This window comes from Lethenteron reissneri, chromosome 22 (genome assembly GCF_015708825.2).
Source record: "Lethenteron reissneri isolate LAM-NWPU_2019-01 chromosome 22, ASM1570882v1, whole genome shotgun sequence".
NCBI lineage: Eukaryota > Metazoa > Chordata > Hyperoartia > Petromyzontiformes > Petromyzontidae > Lethenteron > Lethenteron reissneri.
The window spans coordinates 9995311-10022493 of record NC_083800.1 but is presented as its reverse complement, the minus strand read 5'-3'; the positions used below and the strand labels follow the sequence as shown (position 1 = coordinate 10022493).

The 27183-nt window shown below is 43.7% G+C and overlaps 1 protein-coding gene across 2 annotated transcripts in view; it reads right to left on the bottom strand.

The window, feature by feature from the left end:
- Positions 1–27183, bottom strand: part of KNDC1 (kinase non-catalytic C-lobe domain containing 1) — a 103749-nt gene that overhangs the window by 32873 nt on the left and 43693 nt on the right. For both annotated transcript variants that reach the window (XM_061556542.1, XM_061556543.1), the window contains exons 5-14: positions 17692–17838; positions 16108–16225; positions 12948–13873; positions 9834–9948; positions 8342–8407; positions 6959–7020; positions 6321–6479; positions 5084–5167; positions 2284–2437; positions 1452–1596 (exon numbers count right to left, since the gene is read on the bottom strand). In XM_061556542.1, the coding sequence (XP_061412526.1) occupies positions 1452–1596; positions 2284–2437; positions 5084–5167; positions 6321–6479; positions 6959–7020; positions 8342–8407; positions 9834–9948; positions 12948–13873; positions 16108–16225; positions 17692–17838 (1976 nt within the window). The remainder of the gene's footprint in view (positions 1–1451; positions 1597–2283; positions 2438–5083; positions 5168–6320; positions 6480–6958; positions 7021–8341; positions 8408–9833; positions 9949–12947; positions 13874–16107; positions 16226–17691; positions 17839–27183) is intronic.

Here is a 27183-nt window from a genome sequence, read left to right as displayed (position 1 = left end):
GTACTTTGATTATATGTGTAAACACATGTACAATTTAATTTTATAATTCTAAATAAAGTGGCTGAATAGTTGCCAAACTGTATACAGCCAGGCAAACCGTAAATTGTCCTGGAAGAAAAACATAGGCGTCGAGTAATTTCTACTGAAATTTGTCTTCATAATTACCTTAAAGAATTTCGATTTAAAGCTTTCGTGACCGCAGGGATTCATCTTCTTGGTTCTTTCGGTAAAGTCACGTAGAAGGGAAGTAATAAAATAATATTATCTAATATTAAGAAGATGAACCTTAAAGAATTCAAAATTTTCCTGATGACGACCGCTTATGCTGCGATCGAAACGTCGTAGTTTTTTGTTATTTTGTTATTCTCTGTGAACTTATCAACGTGACTTTACCGAAAGGCCCAAAGAATAATTATAATATTCTGCCAGTAGGGGGTGGTAATGCCGTTAACGATATTTCCAATTTCAGTCCCTCCAGAAAAACGCGGAGTTTTTTGGTGATTGTTGCGGGCAAAGATCGTTGATTATGCGGCACGTTTTCTTAAAAAATGCGATGGAATATGCGGGATATTTATGCAACTTTATGCGATTAAATTGCGGGAACTTGCAAAAATTGCGGGAACTTGCAAAAACTGCGGTTTGATGAAAAAGAGAAAAAAAAGTGATTCCCCCAACACCCTATTCACTAGGCTACTACTTTAATGTAAATAGTCATTTCTTATTACTTCCTATGATAAGCAAGCATACTACATCACAGAAAGTGCTGGGAATATTTAAGTTCTCATCTTGTTTTATTTCAGACCTTAACAAACAGATCGCTCAAACTTACAAAACATTGAGTCGAACAAGTTCTGTAGCTTTACAAAATGAATATGCTACAACTTCTGTAAAAATGAATAAATAAAATATTAAAAAATAAAATGTGTGCTTCCTGTTTTACAGAGGTAGCTATACAAAACAGACATCTTCTGTTAAAATAAGTGTTTTCAGTGCACAGTAACGTAAGCAATACAGTAACAGTACAGTCTTACAGTAATGTAAATTTACATACTACTAACAAAAAAGTGCAATCTTACAACTGTAATGAGTGACGTCACTTCATAACGTTCCCATGGCAACAGGGGAAATGGCTGCGCTTATGTGAAGTAAACGCAACATTTTTCAACTTTCTGCTAAGATATATGTGACTTTTTGCAACGAAAATGCGGGGATTATGAAATCATGCAAGCCCGCATATTTTGCGCGCGGAAATCTGCAATTTATGCGGCGAAAGTGCGGCGTATTTGAAAAAACGCGCCCCCCGCATAAATATGCGGACTTTGGCTGATTTTGCGTGGAATCTTGCGATCGCATAATCGCGTTTTTCTGGAGGGACTGCAATTTTGTCAATGTTGGTGCGAGCGACGTACAAAAACGGCTGTCTGTGATTCGCGCCGGGGCAGTTTGCTCACCTGGTCGCTTCGCGGCGGAGGACGATTGGCTTGAAGTGCGTGGCAGTGGACGTGAAGGCCGTGGGAAGCTTGCCAGGGCTACCCTCGTTGGGGACGGGACCCTTCACAGCCGTCAACCTCGCCTCGGCTGAGATCGGGACGAAGCCTTGGATGAGAAAACGCTGTGCTCAGCATCGGGGTAACTCAAACCAGCGTCGGCATTCAGCAGAGCAGCTTCCTCTATTACTGGTAGGAACTACATGATTCCACTTTTCCACAGGGGATTATTGTGTCCGTCCGTCCGTCGTGCATCCAAAAATGGGAAGGGTGGGGCTGGGTGGAGAGGGGAGGGTGGGGAGGGGCTGGGTGGGGAGGGGCTGGTCACCCCGTGGTGCCCTTATAAAACTCAACGTTTAACCTACTCACGCCTGCTTGTGCCCGCCCTCACAGTCGGGCATATTTGCGGAATACACTACGCCGCCGTTGACCCTGGCCATTGACCGAGCAACCCAACTTTCCTGCCAGCTCCCTCCGCAGGAATATGTTTAAAAGGGCTTCTCATTTTCGCCACGAATGGAAAAAAAAGCAGAATGGCAGAAATGTTGCTCTGTCGACATCTGCTTTTTGTTTACAAACAAAATAGTAGACATGATTTCTGATGACCTATTAGATGACAAGGCTGTCGATTTTGAATAAATTAATGGATTAAAACATATTTTTATAAAAGGTTGAAAACCCATAGGGAGAAATGTTTTGATATGCGTACCAATGCAAATGTGAATAATTACAGAGATTACGCAAACGTTCAAATAAAAAAAAAGCCAAGAAACATTTGAAAAATGCAAATTACAACCTGATTTTGTCGGTGATGTTTTGGTAATGAGCTGCATATTTTCTGTGGCGGGCTTCTTTGTATTGGTGTCGGCGGTGTGCTTGGTACATTCAGCCACACTCTGTGTTGGCATTTGGGGCTGCAGTGACTTCTGAGCCTCTGCTGCACATTGTTTCTGAAACAAGATAATTATTATTTTGACTTCAAGTGAATTAATCTGAAATATCAACTGGTATTTCCTTGCATAGAAAACAAAAAAGGGCAAGACACATTAACACAGTAATGCAATAACTATTCTGATGGTGCAACTGATGATACATGATTTCATAAAAGAAAATAATCCAGTGCTGGGGAAATGAAATTTCACATTCGTTGCTTAAGTAAAAGTATTCGCATACATCAGATAAGAAAAGTACAGAGGTTTTACAGCGCACCATATAATTTCAGGCCAAGATAAGAACAAAAATACATATCTTAAATTACCTTTAAGCAAAATGCATGATTATACGGTTACTTTATATCCATTTAAAGACATGTTTTTAGGTAAAAAGTAAAAACGCGTAAATGTTAAATCTGATAAAGGTTTCCCAATGCCATTACGCCATCTTTCAGGGTCTCGCAATGAACAATTACCATGTCATCAGCAAATCTGATATGAAATATTCCCTCCATTTATATTTCTCTAATACAATTTGTTGAGAAAACATCACTGCGAATAACTTTGGTGAAAGCAGAGTTTTCATTGTCTGACTTCCCTTCTCATATGTATTTGTCACTTTCTTATTGCAATCTCAGGAGAGATGGGGAGTTGACAGTACGCACAGAGGAGTGGGATTCCTCGTCTCTCCAGAAATGAAATATAGAGTTCTGTGTTTCAAGAGCACATCAGATATAGTCGCCCAGCCAACATTAAAGCTGTTAGACCACTCTGAGTTAAAGATATGCCAAATGTTTCTCATCCTCAACATCAAAAGAATATTGCTCAAATATGAAAAAGGAGCACGTATTTGTTATATTAAGAGTGCATCACCGAGTTATTCATCAGGTCAATACATACTCAGTATCAAAAGTAGTCTTTTCAATAAAAAAAACACAATTATGCTTTTGAGAATGAGTACACAGCCATTCCATTATTTAGACAAGTGCCTAGGGTAAAGGAAAATGATAAAGGAGGCTTGACAATTTAGCTTTTTAAACATTCTGCTGAACAACAAAACAACCACAAGGCTGCCAGAGATGAAATTACACAATATTTCAGCGGGTTTTTTTTCCCTGCGGGGGAACTAGCTATCGACTTTGGCCCGTTGTTGTTGTCCTTTTCATGAGAACAAAAACAGAAACAAAATCTGGTGAAGGATCCCAATGAAAGCTTTCACCAGAGCTTTCTGCATGAGCAATTAATACATAATAAAAGGTTACAGTATGATAAGCACAAGCTGTAATTTTAGATTATTTAAGATTAAGCCAGTTTTGTTTTATATCTATACAGTATATAATTAGTACAAGTGGAGCAGACAACTGACATATGGGGCCTGTCGCAAGGGTGATTTCACAGTTACAAGGGAATAATTGGAAAATGGGGAAAGTCTTATAAACTAAACTATTTTAATTTAAAGCTTCCGTGACTGCAGGGATTCATATTATTGGTTCTTTCGGTAAAGTCACGTAGAAGGGAAACAACAAAAAAATATATCTATATATATAAAATCGCAAATCTGTCTGTCTGTCTGTGTGTGTGTCTGTGTGGCCGGACCATACGCAGTTTCATTGGACGGCGGTTGCCCCTGGCAACGGGTAGCGACGCATTCGCTGCGGGGTGGACGACATTTTTAATTCCCGTAAAAAATATGTGCACGCATTAACACGCGACTCTGAGGTAAATTCATCAAAGTTTCACGTCCTTTTCACTCCCCCCCCCCCCACCACAATGTGTGCAATTACTATTATAGGGTCGGTAGATAATAAAATTATAGCGATTAGACAGTATTATTGTAGCGTGGGGGGGGGGGGTACCGGACCCAGTACCCAGCCTCAGCCGGGTGGGCAATTTAGGCGAGGCCGGAGGCTCTGCAAGGTACTAGGCCTCGACACCCCACCACACTATAGGCCGTACATATTACTGCACAGCGGCCGAGGAGATCGTGGCTGGGGGGGGGCAGGGGTAGCAGCCCATCTGTGTATATATGTAAGGTTATTAATAAATATATTTTTCACCCGGGCAATGCCGGGTACTTATGCTAGTAAAACAATAAAATGCTCACGACCAAGTCGCTGTCCGTGGTGCTAACGTTAAAAAAACCGCCACTTTTTTCAAATTTTCTTGCTCTGGTTTTCACACCTGATGACGATTGCTTGTGTTGCAATCGAAACGTCGTGAGAATTTTATTGTTTTATATATATTATTATTTTATTGTTTTCCTTCTACGTGATTTTAGCGAAAGAACCAAGAATATAAACTATTTTAATTTTACCAAGTAAAGCCCACTGAGCTATATAGCTCTTTTTCAGAAGCGACCTGGCCACAAGTGATTGCCCAACTAAGTGGTGTATCATGTGGAAATGTATTGCAGCCAAATACTTTAAACGCACGTTAATTCTCAATGTTGAGTGATGAACCGGAGGACCTGGAGAAAAATTCACGCGACCGCGGAGGAGAGCATGCAAACTCTAAATATACAGCAGGCGTCAGGGTCGGGATCGAACCCAAGACCTCCTGCATACCAGGCGAGGTAGTTAACATCTCGCCACCGTGGCACCCCTTCACCCATCAGCGGGAAGATACAGACTGATGCTGATGACAATAACACAATGCTTTCTGTACCTGGGTTTGCAGTGTCCGACTGCGCAAAAAAGCACACGTCTCACGGGATGATATCCCTCGCTTATCCTGATAGTCGCTGGATGCCTGGGAATGGGAACACAATGCAATGCTAAAATACTCCCATAACAAGAAACACGTAAATTTCATGACCGTTGCATTACAAGCAAAGGTTTCAGATTATATTATTTACAAGGAAACATTGAGGCGCAGAATTGGCATGGTATTAAATAACGAAGCATATTTTATTGCAATTATACATTTCATGAGTATGTGATACAGTATAGCTCAGTACTTGATTGTTTTCATGTAGTGTACTGTTATACTGTAAATATTATTTGACACTCAGAAAACATGATGAGCATTTAAAATATTACAGTACTCTTATAAACTTACAAAGGAATGTCTGATGTAATAACATTTTCAGATCAACATGCAGTATACGAAACAATGCAGACACGCTCTCACGCAAAGTCAAGGATTGCCCGTATAGCCTTAACAGACTGTTGGGGCAATGTCCCGTCTCTCAGCCAAGCTAACAAGTTGACTCAAATGCTGTAATTGTGCACCTATTATGGCTCACACTGTACAGCAGAAGGACACAGTGATGCCTATATCACCTTTGACTCCTCATCGCTGGTGTTGACATCCACTACCAGGCAGGCACCCGTGTCTACTATGACAACATAGGACAGACCCACACACACGCTAACAGAACTGCCACTAATTGTAGGTGGCGAGCATGTGCATGCCACGAATGCAGTCAACACGTGCTAGCATCTAGACCATTTGATCACTAAGCACACACCGAGCACACATACACACGGGCGACAAAGGGCACACAGCTCTCTTGTTCAGCCTCATGGACCGGAGGGGCAAGTACGGATTGTGAGTAGCTACTAAGGGTGCACAGGCCCAGCACAATGCCCATGCCACATTCGTTTCTCCAGTTACTAAAATGTACACATTGCAACCGGTACACCGAGTACGTTATGAACCTTGAAATAAAGAGCGAAGAAAGCCACTGCTGAATCCAAAGTAAGAAGACGACAAATTGCCTTAAGTGATGCAATTAAAATTGTATAAATTAAGTAGCCCCTATGCTAAGGTGACTTGTGGCTGGGGGACCTATGGGGTCACGTTCAGGGCAGGTTCAGCACACAAAACATCATCCAATCACCCACCCTCCCTCCCACGCCACACAGAGGCACAATATGTCGAAAGGTGTAGAACTTGGCACCTTTAGGATATGGGCCAGCGAGGGCCTGTCCTGGGGTTGATTTTTGGCCATGCTCAACAACAGCTGCTTGAAGGGCCCGCTCAGCTTCAGCTTCTGACAGGCGGCCAAGTTGCACTTGGCCGCAGACCAAAGAGTAGCAGCCAAGCCATACACACAAGACTGCATACGAAAGAGATGTCAGGGCACTTTAGCTACAACGTGGTTCTTTATAGCATTTTAATATGTCCTGCTGTTATATTTCAAATATAAACTATACGTCAAACACAGTCGTCGTAGACCAAGTCCGCCGCAAAGCCTTTCAGATTTCAAGTTGTTTGGCGTAGATGCATTCTGTTGCGGTCCACTGCAACAAGCGCCAGTGGGTGTGCAGGAGTGTGTTTAAATGACAAGTTCTGTGAACATCTGCCATTTAATATCCAAAATAAGTAATTGGGTAAAAGACACGGTGAGTGAACCGTGTGTAAACATATGTTCTGCTCAGTTCACTCTCAGCATTTGCCATAAAGTTAAAGGAGGGAATTAGCTTACCTCTTTGTCAGTGCTCGTTCACCCCGAGAATGACGTCACGAAAGCCCACAGGGATATCCAAGCAACGAGCTTAAACAAATCGAAGCCAAGTAAGGGGGTGTTTTTATTACCTTTTCGGAAAGCAGCCCGTTGTCCTGTAACTCGGGAGCGAGATAGAAGGCTTGCACATTTCCTGCGTTGAATACAAAGTGATCAATGACTCCATCACACTGTGTGCAGTAAAACAAAAACAAAGAGGGCGTTGAGAGCAGCGGTTCCCAGACCGTGGGGGTACGCGGGACATCAGAATCATAATATTTATACTGGAGGAATCCGATGAACTATAAAGCTCCTTTTCACAGATGTCCAGTAGGGGCGGGTAAGAATGTTACAACAACAAACAGTACACAGACACAAAGTGCAAGAAAGGTAAACAAATCGCCCAAACACGAACAAATAAAACTGAACCATCCGCATCCTACCAGGCAAAGCCCACTGAGGTATTAACTTATTTTTCAGAAGCGACAGGGCTCAAGAAAGTGGCTCGTTATTCGGACATTTATAGCACCAAAATAATCTAAATCTCAATGCATCTCAAGGGGGTATTGCGAGAAATATTAAGGAATGACGGTGATCATGGGACCGAGGAGTGTTGCTCAGCGCATGTGCATGAGCATTCCTAAAGCTATAAACTAAATAATTTTTACGTTACTAGGTAAGGCCTACTAATCTATATTTTTGAAGCGACCTGGCCACAAATACTGGAAACACGTTTCTAAATTTGGAGGGAAAAACCAGAATACCCGGAGAAAAATGCACGCAACTACGGGGAGAACATGCAAACTCCAAATATACAGGTGTCAGGGTCGGGATCGGAATCGAACCCACGCCCTCCTGCATACCAGACGAGGCAGTTAACATCTCGCCACCGCAACGCCCTTACATGAAGTCGGTTACATGGAATTTGGCGAACCCGTGCACTCAGGCGTCTCCGTTTTAGATGTGTTCTGCGAGTGCTCTCTCTCTCTCTCTTTCTCTCATGTTTCATCATATTCATGTTTACATGTATTTTACACATACACTAAAAATATTTAAGTCTGTCAGAACACCTTTTCAGCCTTCTCCCCTCTGCTTCGTAGTGACTCAGCTTAAACGGTTCAGTAGCATTTTTGTTGTTTTATGAAAGTGCGAATTATTAATTATACATTTCTAGTTATTTGCTATTATGTTATTACGTGTCAAACAAATGTCATGCTGGTGGGGGGGGGGGGGGTACATGAAGAGTGGGTGTAGGAGGAGAGTTGATAGGACCAATTTGGGGGTACACGGAGAGCTTATTAGGCTAGTGGGGGGTACGCGGAGAGTTGATATGACCAGTGGGGGGTATGGGGAGAGGTAATTGGGTTAGGAGAGGGGTAAGCGGAGAGTTGAGAGATCTGGTGGGGGGTGAAAGGTTACGAACAATTGGTTTCGATCATGGGGGGAGAGTCGAGGATAATTTACACGGAACCCACCTGGTGGAGGGCAAAAGGTGGCAGTCCCCTGCGTTTGTATGAGCAGTGTGTCCACGGATACGTAGACTGTTTAAAAAGTGTTCGGGAGAGGAAGAAAAGCACATTCGTATAGTGAAGTTATTATTCAATCACTGCCATTATTTCTCAACATGTGTGCCAATAATTGAACCAATAAATGCTATGGACGGGGATTAACATGTTTACCGATTGCCCATTTCCGCCTGCTAACGCACACTATTTATGTTTTGTCACTAACTCCACCGGGCAGAACATGGTCAATATGCCTACATGTGCATTGTGCCTCGTACTTGAAGCTTTAGAGATAATGTCTGCTCTATATTGGGTTTCGGCTTAAAATAACAAGCACGTTTGTCACTTGGACAAATTGATTTTACAACAGGGTAAAATACATTATTTGAGGTGTTAATGTCCACTTGTTAACAATCAAAAAGGTGGTTCCACAAACGCATGTTACTCTCCATTTGATATTAATAACACTTTACCAAAGTATTGACATCTCCATTGAATTTCAAGAGTGTTTTCAAGATTGGTCCTGCCCAGTAAACATGCGATATTTGGTGAACGTTGGTCCAACGTCAACTGCCGTTGGGCCAAACATTGCATGTTTACTAGGTGCTCGGGATGTTGGGTTATTGTTTTTAGTAAGATCTTAGAAGCTAAGTATCGTTGAGCCAGATCGTGCTTGTATGGATGACACACAATGTGCAAGACCCAGGTGCTATAGGCGTTGTGGGCAGTAGAGAGCAGTGCAGCAAAATCCATCGTTCCGCACTCCTCTCTGACCTTCACCAACTCCCACTGCCTAGCGCGGTGGAAGTCTGGTCCTATAATTCCTCACGCCCCGCAATGTAAGGGGGAGGCCCTCATCCAGCAGTGAACTCGCAATCGGGCTGCACGTGTGTCAAGGCCGTAGCCATGGAGTCAATATTGGGGGGGACCAAATCTTCCAGGGGATCTGGGGGTCCTCCCCCAGAAAAAAAATCTAAAATTGAAACGAATTAAAAAAGAAATGCACTAACACATAGGATGGACTCTTTTTTTTTTTTACAATAATGTCTAATAGTGTCTTGTATTACATTGCTCTGTTTTTTCTTTTTTACCTTTTCTTGTTTCATTTTATGTAATGGCAGAGATTAGGGATTGATAAGGTACAACCATAACCACAATCATATAAACAGAAATCTATTTTATAGCAATATATTGGGGGGGGGGGGGACATTTTTAGCACATTTTAATATTTATTATAATTACGGCCCTGACGTGTATCACTTATGAGCGCTGCACCATCAAACAACTCCTGATGCCATCGAATGAATTACCGAACTCAACACACACACATACACGCGTGTTCATATTTGGTCAGTGGCTTTTCAAATACCATCCGAAAGAGAGACTGCCACAATGAAGGAAAACTAGACGACGTGAAAGTCCATCAGATCCCGGCTTAGGTTGTTAAGCAGGGCTGCCTCACCTGGTAACTGCTTGCTTCCCTGCAGGGTCAAGGCCGCCTCCCGGCAAACACACCACAGCAGCTGTTCCCCGAGCGGCTTGCCCCATGCGGCCAGCACAGCTCCCAGAGACACCTCCTTGCCACCGCGGGCAACGAATTCCATGCACGGAGATGGACAAAGAAATATCAGCGACGACGACGACACATTTCATTACACGGACACTGGCCCGATGAGGGTGTTACGACTACTCGCAGTGCAGTGGCGTGTGTGTGGTGTGTGAACACAGCACTGCATTGTGCAGCATGTGCAGGCGAAGAGACACAATCAAGATAGCATCGTCCTGCTCTGCGCAAAGTGAAAACTGGTCATGCATCAACAGGCCCAGATGTAATTGTACTCCCGTTTGCTTAATGCGCTAAAAAAAAGCCAGACTCTTCACGCCCACAATACACCCACGCGCAAACTTGCGCGCACACACACCATCTCACTAGAACTTGTTCTGCCATTCGCATACATGAAGGCCAAATACCATCACAAGAGTGTCAACATTGCGCTGTGCTGCTGCTGATGATTGCTCTACCATGGGGTAAATGAGTAACGTCGTGGCTAGTGCATTGGGGATATAAACCTGGCTAGCTGGGTTTGATTTCCAGCCGTGGTGAACATCGGTGGCAAGTGGAGTCACCAAACCACAACAACGAATGTGAGGGAGGATGATCCCATGACGGGCATGGTGTGGATTAACAGAGGACTGTAAATTACTGTTACGTAATGCGTTCTTTGGTGATACTGTTGCATTGGAAGTGGTGCACAAGCACAAACAAAACCCCCCACATTCTTGGTTCTTTCGGTAAAGTCACGTAGAAGGGAAATAATAAAATAATAAAAATAAAACAATAAATTTGGATTTAAAGCTTTCGTGACTGCATGGATTCATATTCTTGGTTCTTTCGGTAAAGTCACGTAGAAGGGAAATAATAAAATATCATCACCTGATGATGATTGCTTGTGTTGCAGTCGAAACGTCGTGAGAATTTTTATTGTTTTATATTTATTATTATTTTATTATTTCCCTTCTACGTGACTTTACCAAAAGAACCAAGAATATGAAAACATAATAAGATAAAATTCTCACAACGCTGCCAAGCTTAGCAGTGTTCATTAGGACGCTGTCTTTCCGACAGTCTTGTTCTTCACCTGAGGACGGCTACTTGCGTTGTGGCCGAAACGTCGTGAGAATTTTATCTGATTATGTTTTATTTTGATTATTTTATTATTTCCCTTCTACGTGACTTTCCCGAAAGAACCAAGAATATGAATCCATGCAGTCACGAAAGCTTTAAATCGAAATAAAAACCCTCACAGTAGAGGGCAGTATAGTCATGTATCCACTGAAGCCCATTTAACAATGGTGCTTATTAATAATTTTAAACAGTTGCAACCTTTGTCATTGCGAAATGAAACACAATGTTTTAAATTAAATGCATTTACACATTTCACAACCTCAATCTTCATTCTTTTCTCACTGAGTTTGCCACGCAACTATGTATTTGCCTCTCCATACGTAGTTGCTCTTTTGCCTTTTCTCTGATCACCACTGTTCTGAAATCCCTCATGTACAGGAATTCAATCTGTCAACCAGTTCATCAGTGGCGGTGCTCGGCTCTAAATTGAGCTGGCAACAGTCTGCCTTAGCTGACATGCACAAGGTGGATTCATAAAAAAAAACTGGAATGCACTGGCAGTGGATTAATAATCAGCACTTTCTGACATAGAGAACCCATCATTGACTCAGGAAAAAAAAGACCCTATAGACTCACAGATAACCAAAAGATTCACACAGAGACATGTAGATTCACAGAGACCCATAGACTTATTTACGTAGAGGACGCATTGACCCACATAGAGACCCACTGATAAACGCTTTCTCCATTAGACAGGATTGCTAGAAGAACCAGTCTGGTGGAGCCCGCCACCGCCACCACCAATCACCACGCTGCCTTTCAATGGTCAATTAGTCCAGCTGGACGTGTCACCTGAGACTTGTAGCCCCGACTGCTACTCATGTAACTCGCCTTCATCGTGCCACGTAAAATTGTGTCCCTTACCACTTTGTCGCATCTCTCGTAACCCTCTCCTGCTAATCTCTGAACACATTACCCATGTTTTTTTTCTCACTTAATTACAATTTGCAATTTACAAATTCCAGTGCAAATAGCGTTATTGTCCCCGCATTTTCTTTACTCTCAGTGATTTAGGTTAACGAATAGACCGCAAACTTTAGTCAGAAACTTTCAATAAGGAAGCTTTCTCACTATTTTTTTACTCGAAGCCTATTCACCATTAGCAGCACGATGTGGTCAACGCCTAAAGAATGGCTCTTAAATCCCAGCACATGGCCTGTCAAGAAAGAACAAACCAATTTCAATGAGTTGCTTCAAAGGGGCTGACGAAATAAAATAGCTGCCTTACCCCATGTACCAGTGCACATCCAAAACACTACGGCTCACCAAGCTACCGTCATGATTTTAATGGTTTCTTTGGGAATACGCAGTGTGTGGGAGTCTGAGGAGTGTGCATGCTGTCATTGGTGGGGGGTCTTTGTTTATTACCATGAAAGCGAAGCTCCATTACACAATAGCAACTCCCACGTGGAAATGGGAAAGAGCCATGCAGATCTGCGTTATCTCCCGCTGCTATGTAAGCACCTTGGTATTAATCGCACAATGCCAGGCTCGCCACCACAAATTTAGTGAGGGGTATCGTATTGTGGAATGCTTTAGAGGCGTGGGCTCACGCAAGGACTGTCAAACTCTGAGTGCATGGAAATGAACGGGCCAGTGGAGCACAACAGGGTTTCAATAATTCATTCCGAGGATGGATTTGAACTTGAGGCCCCAGAGATTCCAGGCTCCGAGCCCTGATAATGGAGCTTTATCCCACTGAGCTACCAAAGCCACTTGAAGATAAGGGGGGTTGTAGACCCAATTAAAAAAGTTATTGACTGAAGTATGATGCAAACACACACATACAACCGACACGCCAACACAAACAAACAAGAAAGACATAAATGGATGGATGGCAAATAAGGTGGAGAGCTCTTGATTTGATTGCATGTGAATGGCCATATGTACCTCGATGCTCTCTCTGCGTCTTTGCAATTGTGAATTGCTGACAGCGTCGGCGTTTCTCGTCGAGGAGCCACTGCCAATGCGGTCATCTCCTTTCCCAGCTCGCAGCGTGGGATCGTTGTCCTCCAGCCGCCGCTTGTCCACCAGCGTTGGCCAGTACGTCAGCTGCCCGCCCACCCGGAGGTTGCGCTGTCTCACAGGGCTGCTCCTTGTCAGCCGGTCGGCCCTCTCGCCGTCGTACGGCGAATCCAACGACCGGCAGCGTTTCACAATCCTGGTGGCCGCCATGCCGGACGTGCGCGTCGCCCCCTGGCCATCGGCGGCCGATCCCGATGCTTTGTCCGAGTCGGCGACGGACCGAAAGCTCTCGCTCACCTGCTCGTCGAGCGAGTGTACTTTGAACAAGTGCCTCGCGGCGGGTTTCATCGTCAATTCATCCGGCGCGGCGGCGCGGCTTGATTTTGTGCCTCGGGCGCAAAAGTCGACGGCAAAGTTCTCCTTGCCGTCAAGTGCGGACGCATGAACGAGACTCTGCTGCTGCTGCTGCTGCTGCATTTTCGGGAATGCTTCGATGGGGATTTTGGGCAGAAGCCGCCGTTTGACCGGAGAACAAACTGTGGCTCCAGCAGCCTCCACGTGTGGCTGTGCCCCTTCAGACAATGGAACGAGATCAAACAACCCCAACAACTCTTTACAGTGACGTTTGCTGCACTCTGGCTTGCCGTCCTCTTTGTTCTTCTGAGGACCTGTCTCATCCTGCGGTTTAGCGCTGGGATCCTGCAGATTCCCCCTGTCATCCTTGTCTGCCTTCGCTTTGGCAGGTACTGCATTGTGAACCATTCTATCAAAACTGAGGTCTTCTGTGCTGGACGATCCGTCGGCTGGGTTCCTTTCATTGAATGTCAAACGCCAGGAGTCTCCACCACTATCTGTTGTAAAAAGACAAGCAAGGGTTAATTCAAATTCACGTATTCATTCAATCAGTTCAAAATTATGGATTTTATTTTAAATAGTCACGAACAATGTCAAAACAACATCAGCCGTGCTCAATGTATCGACCTTTGTCAAACTTCCTGAAGACCTGCAGCAACGCAGCTAATAAGAAAAGTTATATTCTACATTATTGATTTGCGCTGCGATTGCTGGACAAAACTAGCAAGGAAATGACAACTAAGGAAAATAAATAAGGGATTACATAAATAAGCAAACACAATCTCATTACCCTCAACATTAACACTGCCTTATAACAAGAAACATAAAGACGGTCAAACAATATATAGTTCTTCGGAGGCCACAGCCCAAAACCTTAATACAATATATGGATTTTTCTTAAATGGCAGTTTTAATGTCAAAGGTGGCGATATTTTTGTTTACAGGCGCACAAAGGGAATTCGAAAAATTTAATAAGGGTGCATAAGGACGTGGGAATGAATCATATTACATCTGCAGATGCTAGACACACAGACATTGTCCCAGAGAGGAGGCCTTCACGCAACAGAGGACTGAGATTATTCGATGAGTCGGGCAAGTGCACAAGTGCTATTTGCGATAACTTTATTCCAACTCATCAATAATGTGGGTGGGTAGCAGGCAGTATGTGACAAGCCCCAAGGATCCTGTTGCGCTGGGCATGGCTAATAGCAGCCGCAGCATGAGCAATGAACGTTGCTCCATACCCCGTGCTCTAACCAGGTGCACAGAGATTGTGAACTTGCACATCTCAGCACGAAATCCAACAAAAATATGAATTCGCCGCGGACTTTTCACCATGCACAGTTCGTCTTGTCAAACACAATGAGGCTTTACTGAGCTAGCAACCACTGCGCTTGCAATGCACGAGCACAGAGGCGTGGTGTATGCTTTGAGTCAGCTGCTGTTAGAGAAATAATTGCATAATGCAATGTTATATCGTCTGTTAAGGCACTGGCACTGACAATCCAATGTACTGCTTTCAGAGTAATGCCGTGCTGTGCCAGACCGTTGCGAAAAACATAGAACCCATGACTGCTGTCACAAGTAAGATCAACTGCTCCGCAGTTGCGTGCGTATGATGTTACACTCTCAAATAAAGATAACGTTGATAAATTGATAACATTTTCTTGGAGAGACGTATGTGTGTTTCTACTAGAGTCGGAAAAATAACTTCCTGCCTACGCATTGTAGATGGCTCTTACTCATAATACCAGATCACCCAGTCGTGCTGTTTTAGCAGGCCATGCCTATTGGGGGACTACGTGTTAGCTTGGCGTGGTCTGGGACTGTTTTGTTGTTGTTTTTGCATAATCTTGATAGATCGGACTTTTTAAATAAATGTATAGATTATGCATTAATTTATTAATTTTAGTCACATGCTTACCATTTTTCTCTTGTTGCACTCCTATCGTGTTGTTGTATTGTTTGCTGTTGTAACTTGCTGACCCACCCATCCTGGATATCTGTGAAAAAGAGCTTCAGAGCTCATCGGATTTCTCCTCCAGTCTAAATTTTAAAAAATCTGATTCGGATGAGACTTACAGATGTCTATATCAGTCCAACTTATTGAGACAAAATTGGTCTTGAGGAATATGAATGGGAATAGGCTTTGGAATTAATCGAGCCGGTTACCCATGTTTTTATTTATTAAATATTAATGACGTTAAATTCAGTTGTAGAAAAATTATACTGGGGATCTATCAAGCGAAAAGAGGAAGTGCTTGTAAAAATACACCTCGTCAGGAATCATTATGTGACAGAAGTGATCAAATAATCTCGTGTGCGGGTGCCAGGTGAATTGTGAGAGATTGTTGTGACTTGGGGAGACCTTCATCCAGCAGTCAATTGACCGTGGCCGATGATGCTGATGCCGATTGAATAGGTCGGCCAATTAACTCTCATGTCACGTATTCGCGACTGTATACAGTGAGGGAAAAAAGTATTTGATTCCCTGCTGATTTTGTACGTTTGCCCACTGACAAAGAAATGATCAGTCTATAATTTTAATGGTAGGTTTATTTGAACAGTGAGGCTGTGTGCTTTTTCTAAGAACCATCCACAACTAGGCTGATACATTCCCTCCCCCCCACCCCACGTGTGTTGAACCTTGCATTGAGTGGCGTCAGCATTAAGTGTAACATGGCACACGGCATGGCCTTCACTGCAGAAGAGGCGGTCAGTGCTGAGTCACCGGAGGCCGTGTTGATGGACTCGATGGACAGGACCCGGCGTCCCGTGGCTGAGAGGCGGCGGCAAACGCTGGCGGACGACTCGCCCTGCAGCCGTGACTGGCAAAGCCTCAGCACCATCTGCAGGGCCACATCAACAGAGAAGGGGTGGTGATGGTGATGGCGATCAGTGTGCACCCCATTCATCTCTGCATTATGTGCACCATTAGATTTTCTTTGTAGCTGGCCAGCCAAAGCCTGAGGATTAATGAAATGTGTGCCTAAGCAGAAATAACACTGTTATGTTTGCCTTCAGAGTACATTTGACTCAACTGGCCATACATTTGTAGAACTGGCTGTGACGTCGTCTCCCGTGTGTAAAGGCAGCTGGCAGGTAGGCATGTAAGGATTTATACCCATACATTCAGGCAATTTGTGTTCGCGAATTAATCCAGAATTTCATAATTTTTTGTATATTTTTCCATCTAATTAATACAGTTTCTCATTTTGTGTCTCATTGGCAGGATGTTTAGTTTCTTTAGCCTACCATGTAACGTGGGTATATTTTTGTGCATGCATTAAATGAATCAATTCCCAAATGCATAATTCAATGTGTATATTAAGAGCATAGTAATCAATGTTATCAATAAATCGACACATGACGAACGGATAGATAATCCAACCTACAGTCAGAAGATTGTGATTTAAAATTCTGTTCAGGAGTAAGCTGACCATCACCCCATCTGGTTCGATAAAATTAATAATGCTATGTGGTGTTGAAAAAACTTACTATACATACACTATAACCACCATATGAATGTGGATTATTCATCACTGGCCTAAAGTTGCCAGTGGATATGGCCACCATCCCATTTTTCTCTTTTGAGCATGGAGATACTTGAACCTTATTTGCATATTGGCACAATGAAAAGGTTATTATAATTTAAATATCAGAGCTCCACCATGCCCATGACACCCAGAATAACGATAAGCCTATCTGTGGTCACTGTTAAAGCTATTCCACTGGCACGTCCAAGCCAGCACGGGGTCCTCACGGTACAGGTTGTTTCCAACTGGAATTTTGCCAAATAAAGCCACAACAAAACTTGGGATCACATGCCTCACAAGACATCTGAATGTGGCTCAGGGACGGGCAAGGCCAAGGGCAGGGCTATTAGCACGTCCATTGCATGTGACGTCAGTCATTACATTGTGAGGACAGGGGCAGCCACGGCGCCCAAATGTTAACTGCCTTGTTTGGTATAGAGGCGAGATCGCATGGATTTTTTTCTCCGGGTCCTCCGGTTTTTCTCGCCACATTTAGAAACGTGCGCTTAGAGTATTTGGCTGCGACAAAGGTCCACGTGATAAGCCACTTCATTGAGCTATCATTTGTGGCGAGGTTGCTTCTTAAAAGGACCTATATAGCTGAGTGGGCCTTACCTGGTGAAATAAAAAATAGTTTCAAATAGTTGTACCTTCCTTGCGACCCCACTTGTTCATTACATGTGACGTCAGCGGCACGGCAACGCTCTGCTACTGCAGTGGGAAAAAAAAAGTCTGGCATGGCTGTGCAGTGGAAACGAGGAACGTGTGCAGTTAGATACCTCGATATCTGGCCTGGAGTCTGGGTCGTCGAGTTGCATCTTCTCCAGCAGGGCTCTCAGCTCAGCGCTCATCTCCATGCTGAGCTCCGGCTCCACCACATACTCAACGGCGGCAAGCAGGGTCATTCCCAGCGAGTAGATGTGAGCCTGTTAAGGACGCGTGCATTTAAATCGCCTTACGACCAAATCAACCTCAATGCACACGATGTCATCATATTGCCAAAGGTAACCAGGTTAGTACCTTGGAATATCCGATCATGCATTGGTGCTCGTTCGTTAAATAAAATTGGCCAAACATTTCAATGCAAGACATTGCAGTCTCAGTGAGGTTTTCTTGGATGATTAAAGGGTATTATTATTATTCTCTGGTTCTTTCGGTAAAGTCACGTAGATAGAAAAAATCATGAAAGAAAACACGACGTTTCGGTCACAACGCAAGCGTCCGTCTTCAGGTGAGAAAATGATCTGCTGTTGTGGCTTTATATAGGCACGGAAGGGGGGGGGGGAGTTCTCTCGAGTCGTGGCTGTACGAGTTCACGGGGGAGAGGGGGGTTTGTGGCGTGCAGGGAAGGAAGGGGGCTGTTACAGGGGGGAGAGGGGGAGGGCTTGTGGCGTCCAGGGACGGGTGGGGCTGGAGAAATTAGCAATTATAAGAGATGGAGATCGAATTAGTAATCGGACGACGACAACCGGATGGGTAAGTGAAAATCATAGCAGTTAAAACTTGGCGCGGTTTATCACATCCTTCCAATGATTGCTCAATCTGAATCCATCTTCTCGATTAAACTCGTGAACTCTTACAGCCACGACTCGAAAGAGTCATTTTCTCACGCTTGTGTTGCGGCCAAAACGTCGTGTTTTCTTTCATTATTTTTTCTACCCACGTGACTTTACCGAAAGAACCAGAGAGTATGGAGTCCTGCAGTCACGGAAGCTTCAAATCAAGACGGTATTATTATTTTCATTGTAATTGTAAATTCTGGAGGAGTTTACACTGCTCATTCTAAGCCAAATGGGAACACATTAAGTGTCCTCTATCAGTCACAACATTTACTAATTTAATCAGTCAGTTAGATCTTCCGCAGTGCATATTGACCAAAGGTTGTGAGTTCAAATCGCAGTCAAGGGCTCTACGCCGCTCAACATCCCTCTCTTGGGTCCACACAATGAACACCACAGTCAGCAGTGGCCATTATAAAGGAAGACTACCATCTGCCACAGTAATGTGGAAATTATACTGCTGGATAAGAACCAGTTAATCAACCAAAGGTGCTCATTGCAACGCCAAGCTATCATGCAAAGTGGTATTGTCAAGGCAACCGTCTTTTACAATATGTGATGACGGCTCATGATATATACAGAGAGAGAGAGGGCACTTAAAACATATCTGGTAAACCAGCAGTATTTGTTTGGGAAGCTTGACTCTGCTCGTGAGCCCAGGAAAGCATTGGAGTGTGTGTTTAAGCAAATGCTGCTCGTTCACATGAGTATGTAAGGCCAATACACTTCTTTGTATGTGGAGGTACATAACAGAAAGTCATTTATTTCATTAATCTACAACAGTGATTGCCAGAAACAAGACAGTGCTTAAATAATGAGAATGTAAATAGAAATAAAACTGAAATACATTTAATTAAATAATAAAGGAACTTGTCAGTATAGAATTGTTGCAACCTTAGTCACTGACCTCTAAAGGTTTTTCTCATTAAAAAGGAAATGGCCAGGATACTTCTGAAAAACATGATTTACTGAATATTACTGTAATTAAATTAAATGTGCTAAATATCACCACTTGTAATAAAATGTCCTCAAACTGCACAACCACATTCATATTCTTAGGTCTTTTCTTAGGTTTTTCCGGTAAAGTCACGTAGGTAAAAAATTAAAATTAATAAAAGTAAAATAAAAATAAAATAAAAATCACGACGTTTCGGAGGCAACACAAGCTTCCGTCTTCAGGTGGAACCGTCACAGCACGATAGCTGTATCAAGTGAGAGAAATTCCAAGAACACAGTATTTGTGTATATACTGGTTGAGGGTGGGAGGAGCCAAGGTAGGCCCTGAATATTATTTTTGTGAGGTTCGGTGCGGCTGAAACACGCTGTTAGGAATGGGCCTTTGTTGTGTAAACTAGGTGCGGATGATGTAAAGGTGCGTGTAAAAGGGACTGAGCCTTTTTGTTACGTAGAGATGATGCGGCTGAAATCGCTACCAGGAAATGAGTCTTTGTTGTGTAGAATGGTTGACTGAGCCTATTATTATGTAGAGGTGGTGCGGCTTAAATCGCTGTCAGGAAATTAGTCTTTGTTGTGTAGAATGGTTGACTGAGCCTATTATTATTACAGTCTGACCACAATGCAATTCACGTGGCTTGTACAAACACACCCTTCTCAGTTCCAGCTTTTTAAAATCCCAAGCATCTAAACCAAAATCAACAACCAAATCACTGCACAATTTAGGGACTGTAATTTTGGTGATTGCCTCTTGAGATTGCGGGAGTGAGAATGTGGAGTGAGTTGAGGAATTATTTCTCAGAGTAAATTAGGGAATGTGAATAATCATAAAAAAAGTTGTAATAGTGAGATTGTGGCCACCTATGCTGGTGTCGGATAAATGTCTACGAACCCAGAGGCATTTGTCTTTCTTTCACACTGCAGGGCAACCACAGCTCTGGTTTAATTCCCACAATAGTGACTTGCAAAGACTCCTCGGATATCATGTGAATTTTCCAAAACACATTTTACCACAGGACATGTAGTTCTTTGACCGTTATACATCAGTTGGAAAGGTAATATTTACAATAAACGTACTCTAATAAAAAAAATGTACCGTAACATTTACCCAAGAAATCCTCAATTAAGCATAACGACTCCTTGAGGAGGCGCTACAACCAATCGCTTGCTGCAGTCTATTCGATTGTGGGCAGAAATCAGTGGTATCCAACGGAAACCCACGAACATGCAATCTCCACACACATTGGTCAGAATCCTATTTGCTGTACTAGGCACATTAACTAGTCTCTGTGCGATCTGCTAAATTAGAGGCGCGTGTGTGCGCACACACCCTCCAAGGGTTGTGTTTTAATCTGTGCGCTATGCAGTATTCATCGGTAACACACATATCAAGTGTACATTGCAAAACACAGATTAAGTAGACTGCCCTCGTGATTCATCCAGGTTTCCGACCTGCTAGTCACATACAATAAAGTAATGTTTCAAACGATAAAACATTCACTGGGAATTATTCTTTGGTTCTGGGAATTGTTCTCACACGCTTGTCAGTTGCATAGATCGGGCACTTGTATTGGTGTGTTCTATTATAAACTTAAAATGTGCTCAGAATTAAATCGTAAGCACGAGTATAACTTACTGTGGCGGGTACGAAAGGTTATACAAATATTGCGACTAAAAAGCCGTCGTTTAAACACGACGTCTTATTCTATGGCGGCGGTTTAAATAGAACGACGACGCAGAAGAAGAAAACCCCACAAGCAATAAAGCAGCATTGGGAAATCCATTAAGCAAACAACTCAACGTGTCCCAACCTGCCAGTGGACATTTACAACTTCACTATTCATTCCCCACGACTCGGCGCTAATGAAGCGGGCGTGTTTCTTGATTGCTGTCCCACAGATGTAGGGCAACGCTCAAAGCCCTGACCTGTAGTGAGAGGTCCCCACGGTAGCGCACACACAAACACACATAACACGAAGGTCATCTAACGTCTGTAAATTGGCATTTATTGCTGCATGTTAAATGTATTGCATCACGTGTGCATAACAAAACGTGCAAAAGTTTACAAACAAAGAGTGTGATCTGTCAAGGGTTTTTATTCGCTTTTATTTGTTAATGGTGTGTTAAGTGTTGTTTTTTAAATATTTATAAAGGGGCTGAGGCCTTGTTATTTGTAGAACAACTCTTGACCCTAATTTTTGGGTAGACTGAGGTTCCCACCCGCTTCGTGTTGTTTCTATTTTTACACGTTCTAGGCATACGTGAAACAGTCAGTTCACTTTTATTCATGATTCCCTGCCCCTTTCTCTTTCTCCGTCAACGAATTCAAATACTTATTTCCCTCATTAAAATGCAAATCAATTTATAACATTTTTGACATGCGTTTTTCTGGATTTTTTTGTTGTTATTCTGTCTCTCACTGTTCAAATAAATCTACCATTAAAATTATAGACTGATCATTTCTTTGTCAGTGAGCAAACGTACAAAATCAGCAGGGGATCAAATACTTTTTTCCCTCACTGTATATAACACTGTATATCATTCTTTTTTTTCTTGAGGAGAATAATCGTGCCAGAAGCTAGGAAATGCTATTAAATTGTGTGAAGCGATGTGTTTTACACTCTTGCTCAAAAAACGTCGCCTTATTTTGTGCCTAGGCTTAGAGAGTGAAATAATTTGCATACATCATCATCGTGCAGTCTGTCCCCAAGGACGATAACCTCTCTTGCATCGGGAGTCAGTAATCTTTTGTAATCTCAGGGTGGCTGTAGTGTTTTGATTCCTGTGAGTCTGCTTGTGACTAGCAAGACCAGCGGCGTTTTAACGACACACCTTGCCACATAGATCACATGCACAGTGGTCTGAGGGTAACTCCTGAGATTCAGATGCACTGGTCGACACAGTAACCACTTCTAACCCGCGTCTGCCGGCTTGTTGTTTCTCCGTGTCTTCCAGACGCTGTCTCTCAAGCAACTGAGCAGCTTCAGCCAAGGCTGTGCATCAAGACGGTCTGTTTTTGGAGAGATTTTCCGAGGAATCTACAGAAATTCTACATCTTAAATTTGAGTGAAGTACATCCTCAAAGCGCAATCACTGACCTCCTCTGCTTCTAGAGCCCCTCGTACAATTGAGCGTAGAGCAATGGTTTTGGGAGTCTGTTTTCTCCCATTCTGAGTATGTGTCCAGCCCAGAGAAGTTGGGCAATGGTGACCATAGTTGCCACAGCAGTCATTCCAGCTCTAGCAAGTGTAATAAAGAGGACTCGGACGCTTCTCTCTGACTTCGTGTCCTTTATTGGGTTCTTGTCTTTTCCCACACGGCACTCTCTCATAGACACTCTATTTGTAGCCCCCGGCTGCTATCGCTATTGTAGCCTCCTTCCTCTCCCTGCAGACTCTCTGCTATCTCTATTGTAACCTCCTTCCTCTCCCTGCAGACTCGCTGCTGACTCCCTGTGCAGACCCCCGCTGCTAACTCTATATGCAGACCCTCTTGGCTGCTACTCCGTATGCAGACCCGCTGCTGACTCTGTATGCAGCCCCGCTGCTGACTGCAGCCTCCTCGCTGCTTCGGGTCGGTCACCGCTGGCCGACGGTGCCGATCCTCTCTCCCCGTGTCCGTGGCGATCTCGCCACCCTCCGCTTTCGCCCTTCGTGGCCTCTCTCGTTCCTGGTCTCCCGTCACTCCCCATCCTCTTCCGGTTCCCCTCCCTCTATAGCTTAACCCCTCTCCCCCCACGTGACCTAACTCCTCCCCTCATGACGTCACCTCCGGAGGGCCGTTTACGCCCGCATTACACAAGGACCTCGATATTAGTTAGTCTATCCTGCCATTTGATCCCCATAAGACTTCTCAAACATATTTGCTGGAGGTTGGTGAGTTGTTGTAAGTGGCAATGGTAAGCAGTCCGAGTTTCAGATCTATGAAGGAGAGCACTTACTACACATGCCTTAAAAACACTGCACTCTGTTCTTAAGGTGATGCCTGGTTTGTCCCATAGACGCTCTCGAAGGCAACCGAAAGCAGATGAGGCTCTGCTTTTTCTATTTTTGACCTCTTGGCCCAGACTACCATCACTTGCCACTGTAGTTCCCAGATATGTGAATTTGCTGATTGAGTTAAGTTGGTGTTGGTCAATTTAGAACCTTGCTCCAGCTTCACTGCTCCCAGGAGCCAGTTGATGCATTACCGCGGTTTTCTTGAGGCTCACATTGAGACCAAATTTTCTGGCTGAATTGAAAAAGCAGCTGACTAGCAGTTGTTGGCCAACTTCAGTGTGGTCAACCATGGCACAGTCATCTGCATACTGAAGTTTATGTACTATGACCTCCCTGATGAGAGTATTTGCACGTAACCCTGACATGTTATGAAGCCCACCATCTGTGTGGGAGTTGATCGTTGCTCCTGCGTTCAGGTCCTTCATTCAGGTGCTTTATTGTGCCACCGTTTATTTTCAATTTCTCTTGGTTTCTTCTGGAGAGTGGAGCATATTGTTTGATATGCCGATTTCCTCCCACGGGTTTGAGGGCCTTGGAGTTGAGTGTTATGAGCTGAAGTTCTTACATCCAGAAGCTCCTGGATCTGTGGGTCATTCTCATCAAACTAGTCCTTGTGTCTTCTACTTGAAATTCCAAGGACCTTTGTTGAGACATTATAGACGGTGTCCTTGAAACTAGTCCAACGAAGTTCAATGTCTTTGCTTTAGTGGTTTAGGTTTATCAGATATTGCCCAAGATTCAGTTGCAAGGAGAGTTGGACCTCTTCAACCTTCAGTTTGTTTAGGTTTAATTTCTTTGTAAGAAGTGGCGCAATCTTACACTTTGGAGTGTTTATATGAAGGTTTGTCTTTGACCTTACAAGACAGTGGTCAGTGTCACCAATCGCACCTCTCATTACTCACGTAATGTAGATGTATTGTAAGTCACTTTGTCGAGTCATGATATAATCTTTGAAGTGCTGATGTTAGCACCTAGGATGCATCCAGGTTGTTTTGAGATGGTGACGAATGTGATATAAAGTTTTAGATATTGAGAGGCCATGCATTGAGCACAGTCCCAGGAGTTGACTATTGCAAATAGACTTGCCCACACCATGCCTTCCAATGATTCCAGGCCAGGTGTCATGGTCAGTCACTACCCTGACATTGAAGTTGCCTAGCAAGATGATTTCGTAATTTCTGTGAATGGAGGATAATATTTGGCCAAGTTCACGATAAAACTTTGACTTTATCGTTTTAGGGTTATTTAAGGTTGGACCATAAGCCGAGACTACTGTGATGTGTCTATTGGCCTTCAGAAGAAGGGAGAAGTACCAGGAGTCTAATTTAAATCCCCTTGGGAAGTGATGTGACTTTTCTGACAAAGGGAATTCTTCATGGCAAAACTTACCCCTGCAACACGTCTTTCTCCTTCGGGTCTTCCTGACCAGAAGAAGGCGTATCCTCCCAGGTCTTCCGTGAGTTGTTTTTCTCAAGAAAAAGGTGTCTCAGAGAGAGCAACGATGTCTTTGCCATAGCGATTGAGCTCCCGTGCAATAAGTGAGTCTTTCGTTTTGGTCTGGGGAAAACTTCTCGATCAATTAGGGTGTGGATGTTCCAGGTTCAAATTACTAATTTCTGTCGGAGTTTATACTTTTGCTTTTTTACTGCTGCATTGGATACCCACCAGCCACAGCCAGCTGATCAGGTACTCTTTGGAGTGAACATTTTTAAAGGCAACTTTTCTAGGCTCCTCCACGGATTGGGGTGGGCAAATTGGGCTGCCCAGTCACTTGGGGTACTGCCCTGCAGATCAGTCACTCCTATTGATACTGCACGACCCATCTCCCCATGTGGATGTGTTGATACAGCTCCCAGGCCGTCAGGCCTGCTGCTTCGCTCCTTATTCCTCGCTGCAGGACTTTAGTTGAAGGATGGTGGAAAGGTATTGACACCATATATATGGAAGAGACACATGCGCGTGGAATGATTGAAGTTGTTGGAGACTTGTGCATTTTCCTCACACACTCTCTCTGCTTGCTCACCAGTATCCAGTGGCATGGAATTAACCCATGATGGCTGGTGGTGGGTTTGCTGCAGGTTTTTATTTATTAGGAGTTCCTTCTCCTAGATGGGTTGCCTTCCATGGCAAAAGAGATCCATCTGCCCTCTCACCGAGGTTGTAGATGCTGTTGGCTACTTAATTGAATTAGCTCATCTGCCTTTGAAGTAATCTCCTCCATCAGGGTCCCACTACCCAAACTAAGCGTTCACCCACCCTAAGCCATTGGCATTTCTTGTGGGGGCCGGGCTAATTGACCGCCATCCGGCACTCAGCATTGACCAGTTGATGCATACAAGCATCAAACGAAGCGACGGCATGGTTGAGACAAGTTCACGTGTGGAAGTGAATTGATGGTTAGTAACCCTGGATTCAGAGGGATGGTGACGGCATGTGGAAGCCATCATCCAGCAGTGGATAGACAATGTCTGACGATGAATGATCAACTCATTTCGCAAGTCCGTCATGAATAGCTGTTGCCCAACACCTTTACAATTCATATCTCGAGGGCCATGGATGTCTGCCAAGTAAACTGCAGCAGCACAAGAAATCCCGCGCTGCTGCGTGCGCTGTAATCAGCATCTTAATGGGCTGTCTGGTTATTGGCCACACACACGTAATAGTGTGGTGCACAACAATGATGACCTCCAAGCGTGCAAAGCTTGGCTGGAAAATGCCCATAAGTGATCACATTTTAAAAGCAGCAGATTGTGACAATTCCCTCTGCAAAAAGTGTACCTAAATCAAACAATTACATTTATTACACAGTCATGTGCTGAAGTAGACACTCCTTTTACAGCATATTAGGAAACACATTTTTATTATTGAATTTTTTCCACAAGAGCCTAATTTATTCCTACAATACTGCATTGAGCAGCAGTGACAGATTATATTATCATTGCATTCTGAACACACACAGACATATTTCCATTTTTTTTAAAGGATAGATAACAGGCGGAGGCGGAGATGGGGCACTGACCCAATTGTTGCATAACAAAGCCATAACACAAAATAGCAACGCAATTATGGATGCACACGGACGCCTGTTTATAAATCGTGGAGAAGGCTCATGAAGAATGCTTTTGGTCAATTGGAGACAATTGCTCCCCGAACAACAACAGAGGGCAGAGGAGCGACTTTTCCAAAAGTGAACAGACCTAAAAGGCAGAAAATTGGTACAGTGGGGAGCACTGGTAGTGCATCTGCCAGTTATCTCAGTCAATAAACCCATAACACCTGGGTCTCTTGTGTGACCTCGTGCCAGCGAGCCTTTGACACTTCACGTGGCCTCAAGGTGCACCTAGTCTGGCTCAAGCACGACAGTAATGTCACTATAGTGGTGAATGGAGGCTGTTGTTTAAAAATTGTTCCCCCACACACCACCGTGAAGTGAGGACATCCCAGGACACTCAACATGTCTTATTAAGCATATTTATACAACACCATGCATAATCGGTTGCTGGACAAGGGCCTCTCCACACTACCATAACATCCGATACCTGTTTTTAATGCCTTCAAAAATCCAAATCGTTTATCAGCTCAAATGAGCTGAAGGCAGTCCTAGTTTCCATCAGCAGCCCTCAACTCAGAGTGGAATTTCCATATTCCTATGGCAGGGGCCAATCTCTTTGTTCGACAATCAATGGTGACGCCCCACAAAGTGTAAATCGGCGCATTATCCTGTTGCGTTGAGTTGAACTCTGAACAATGATGTGACCTC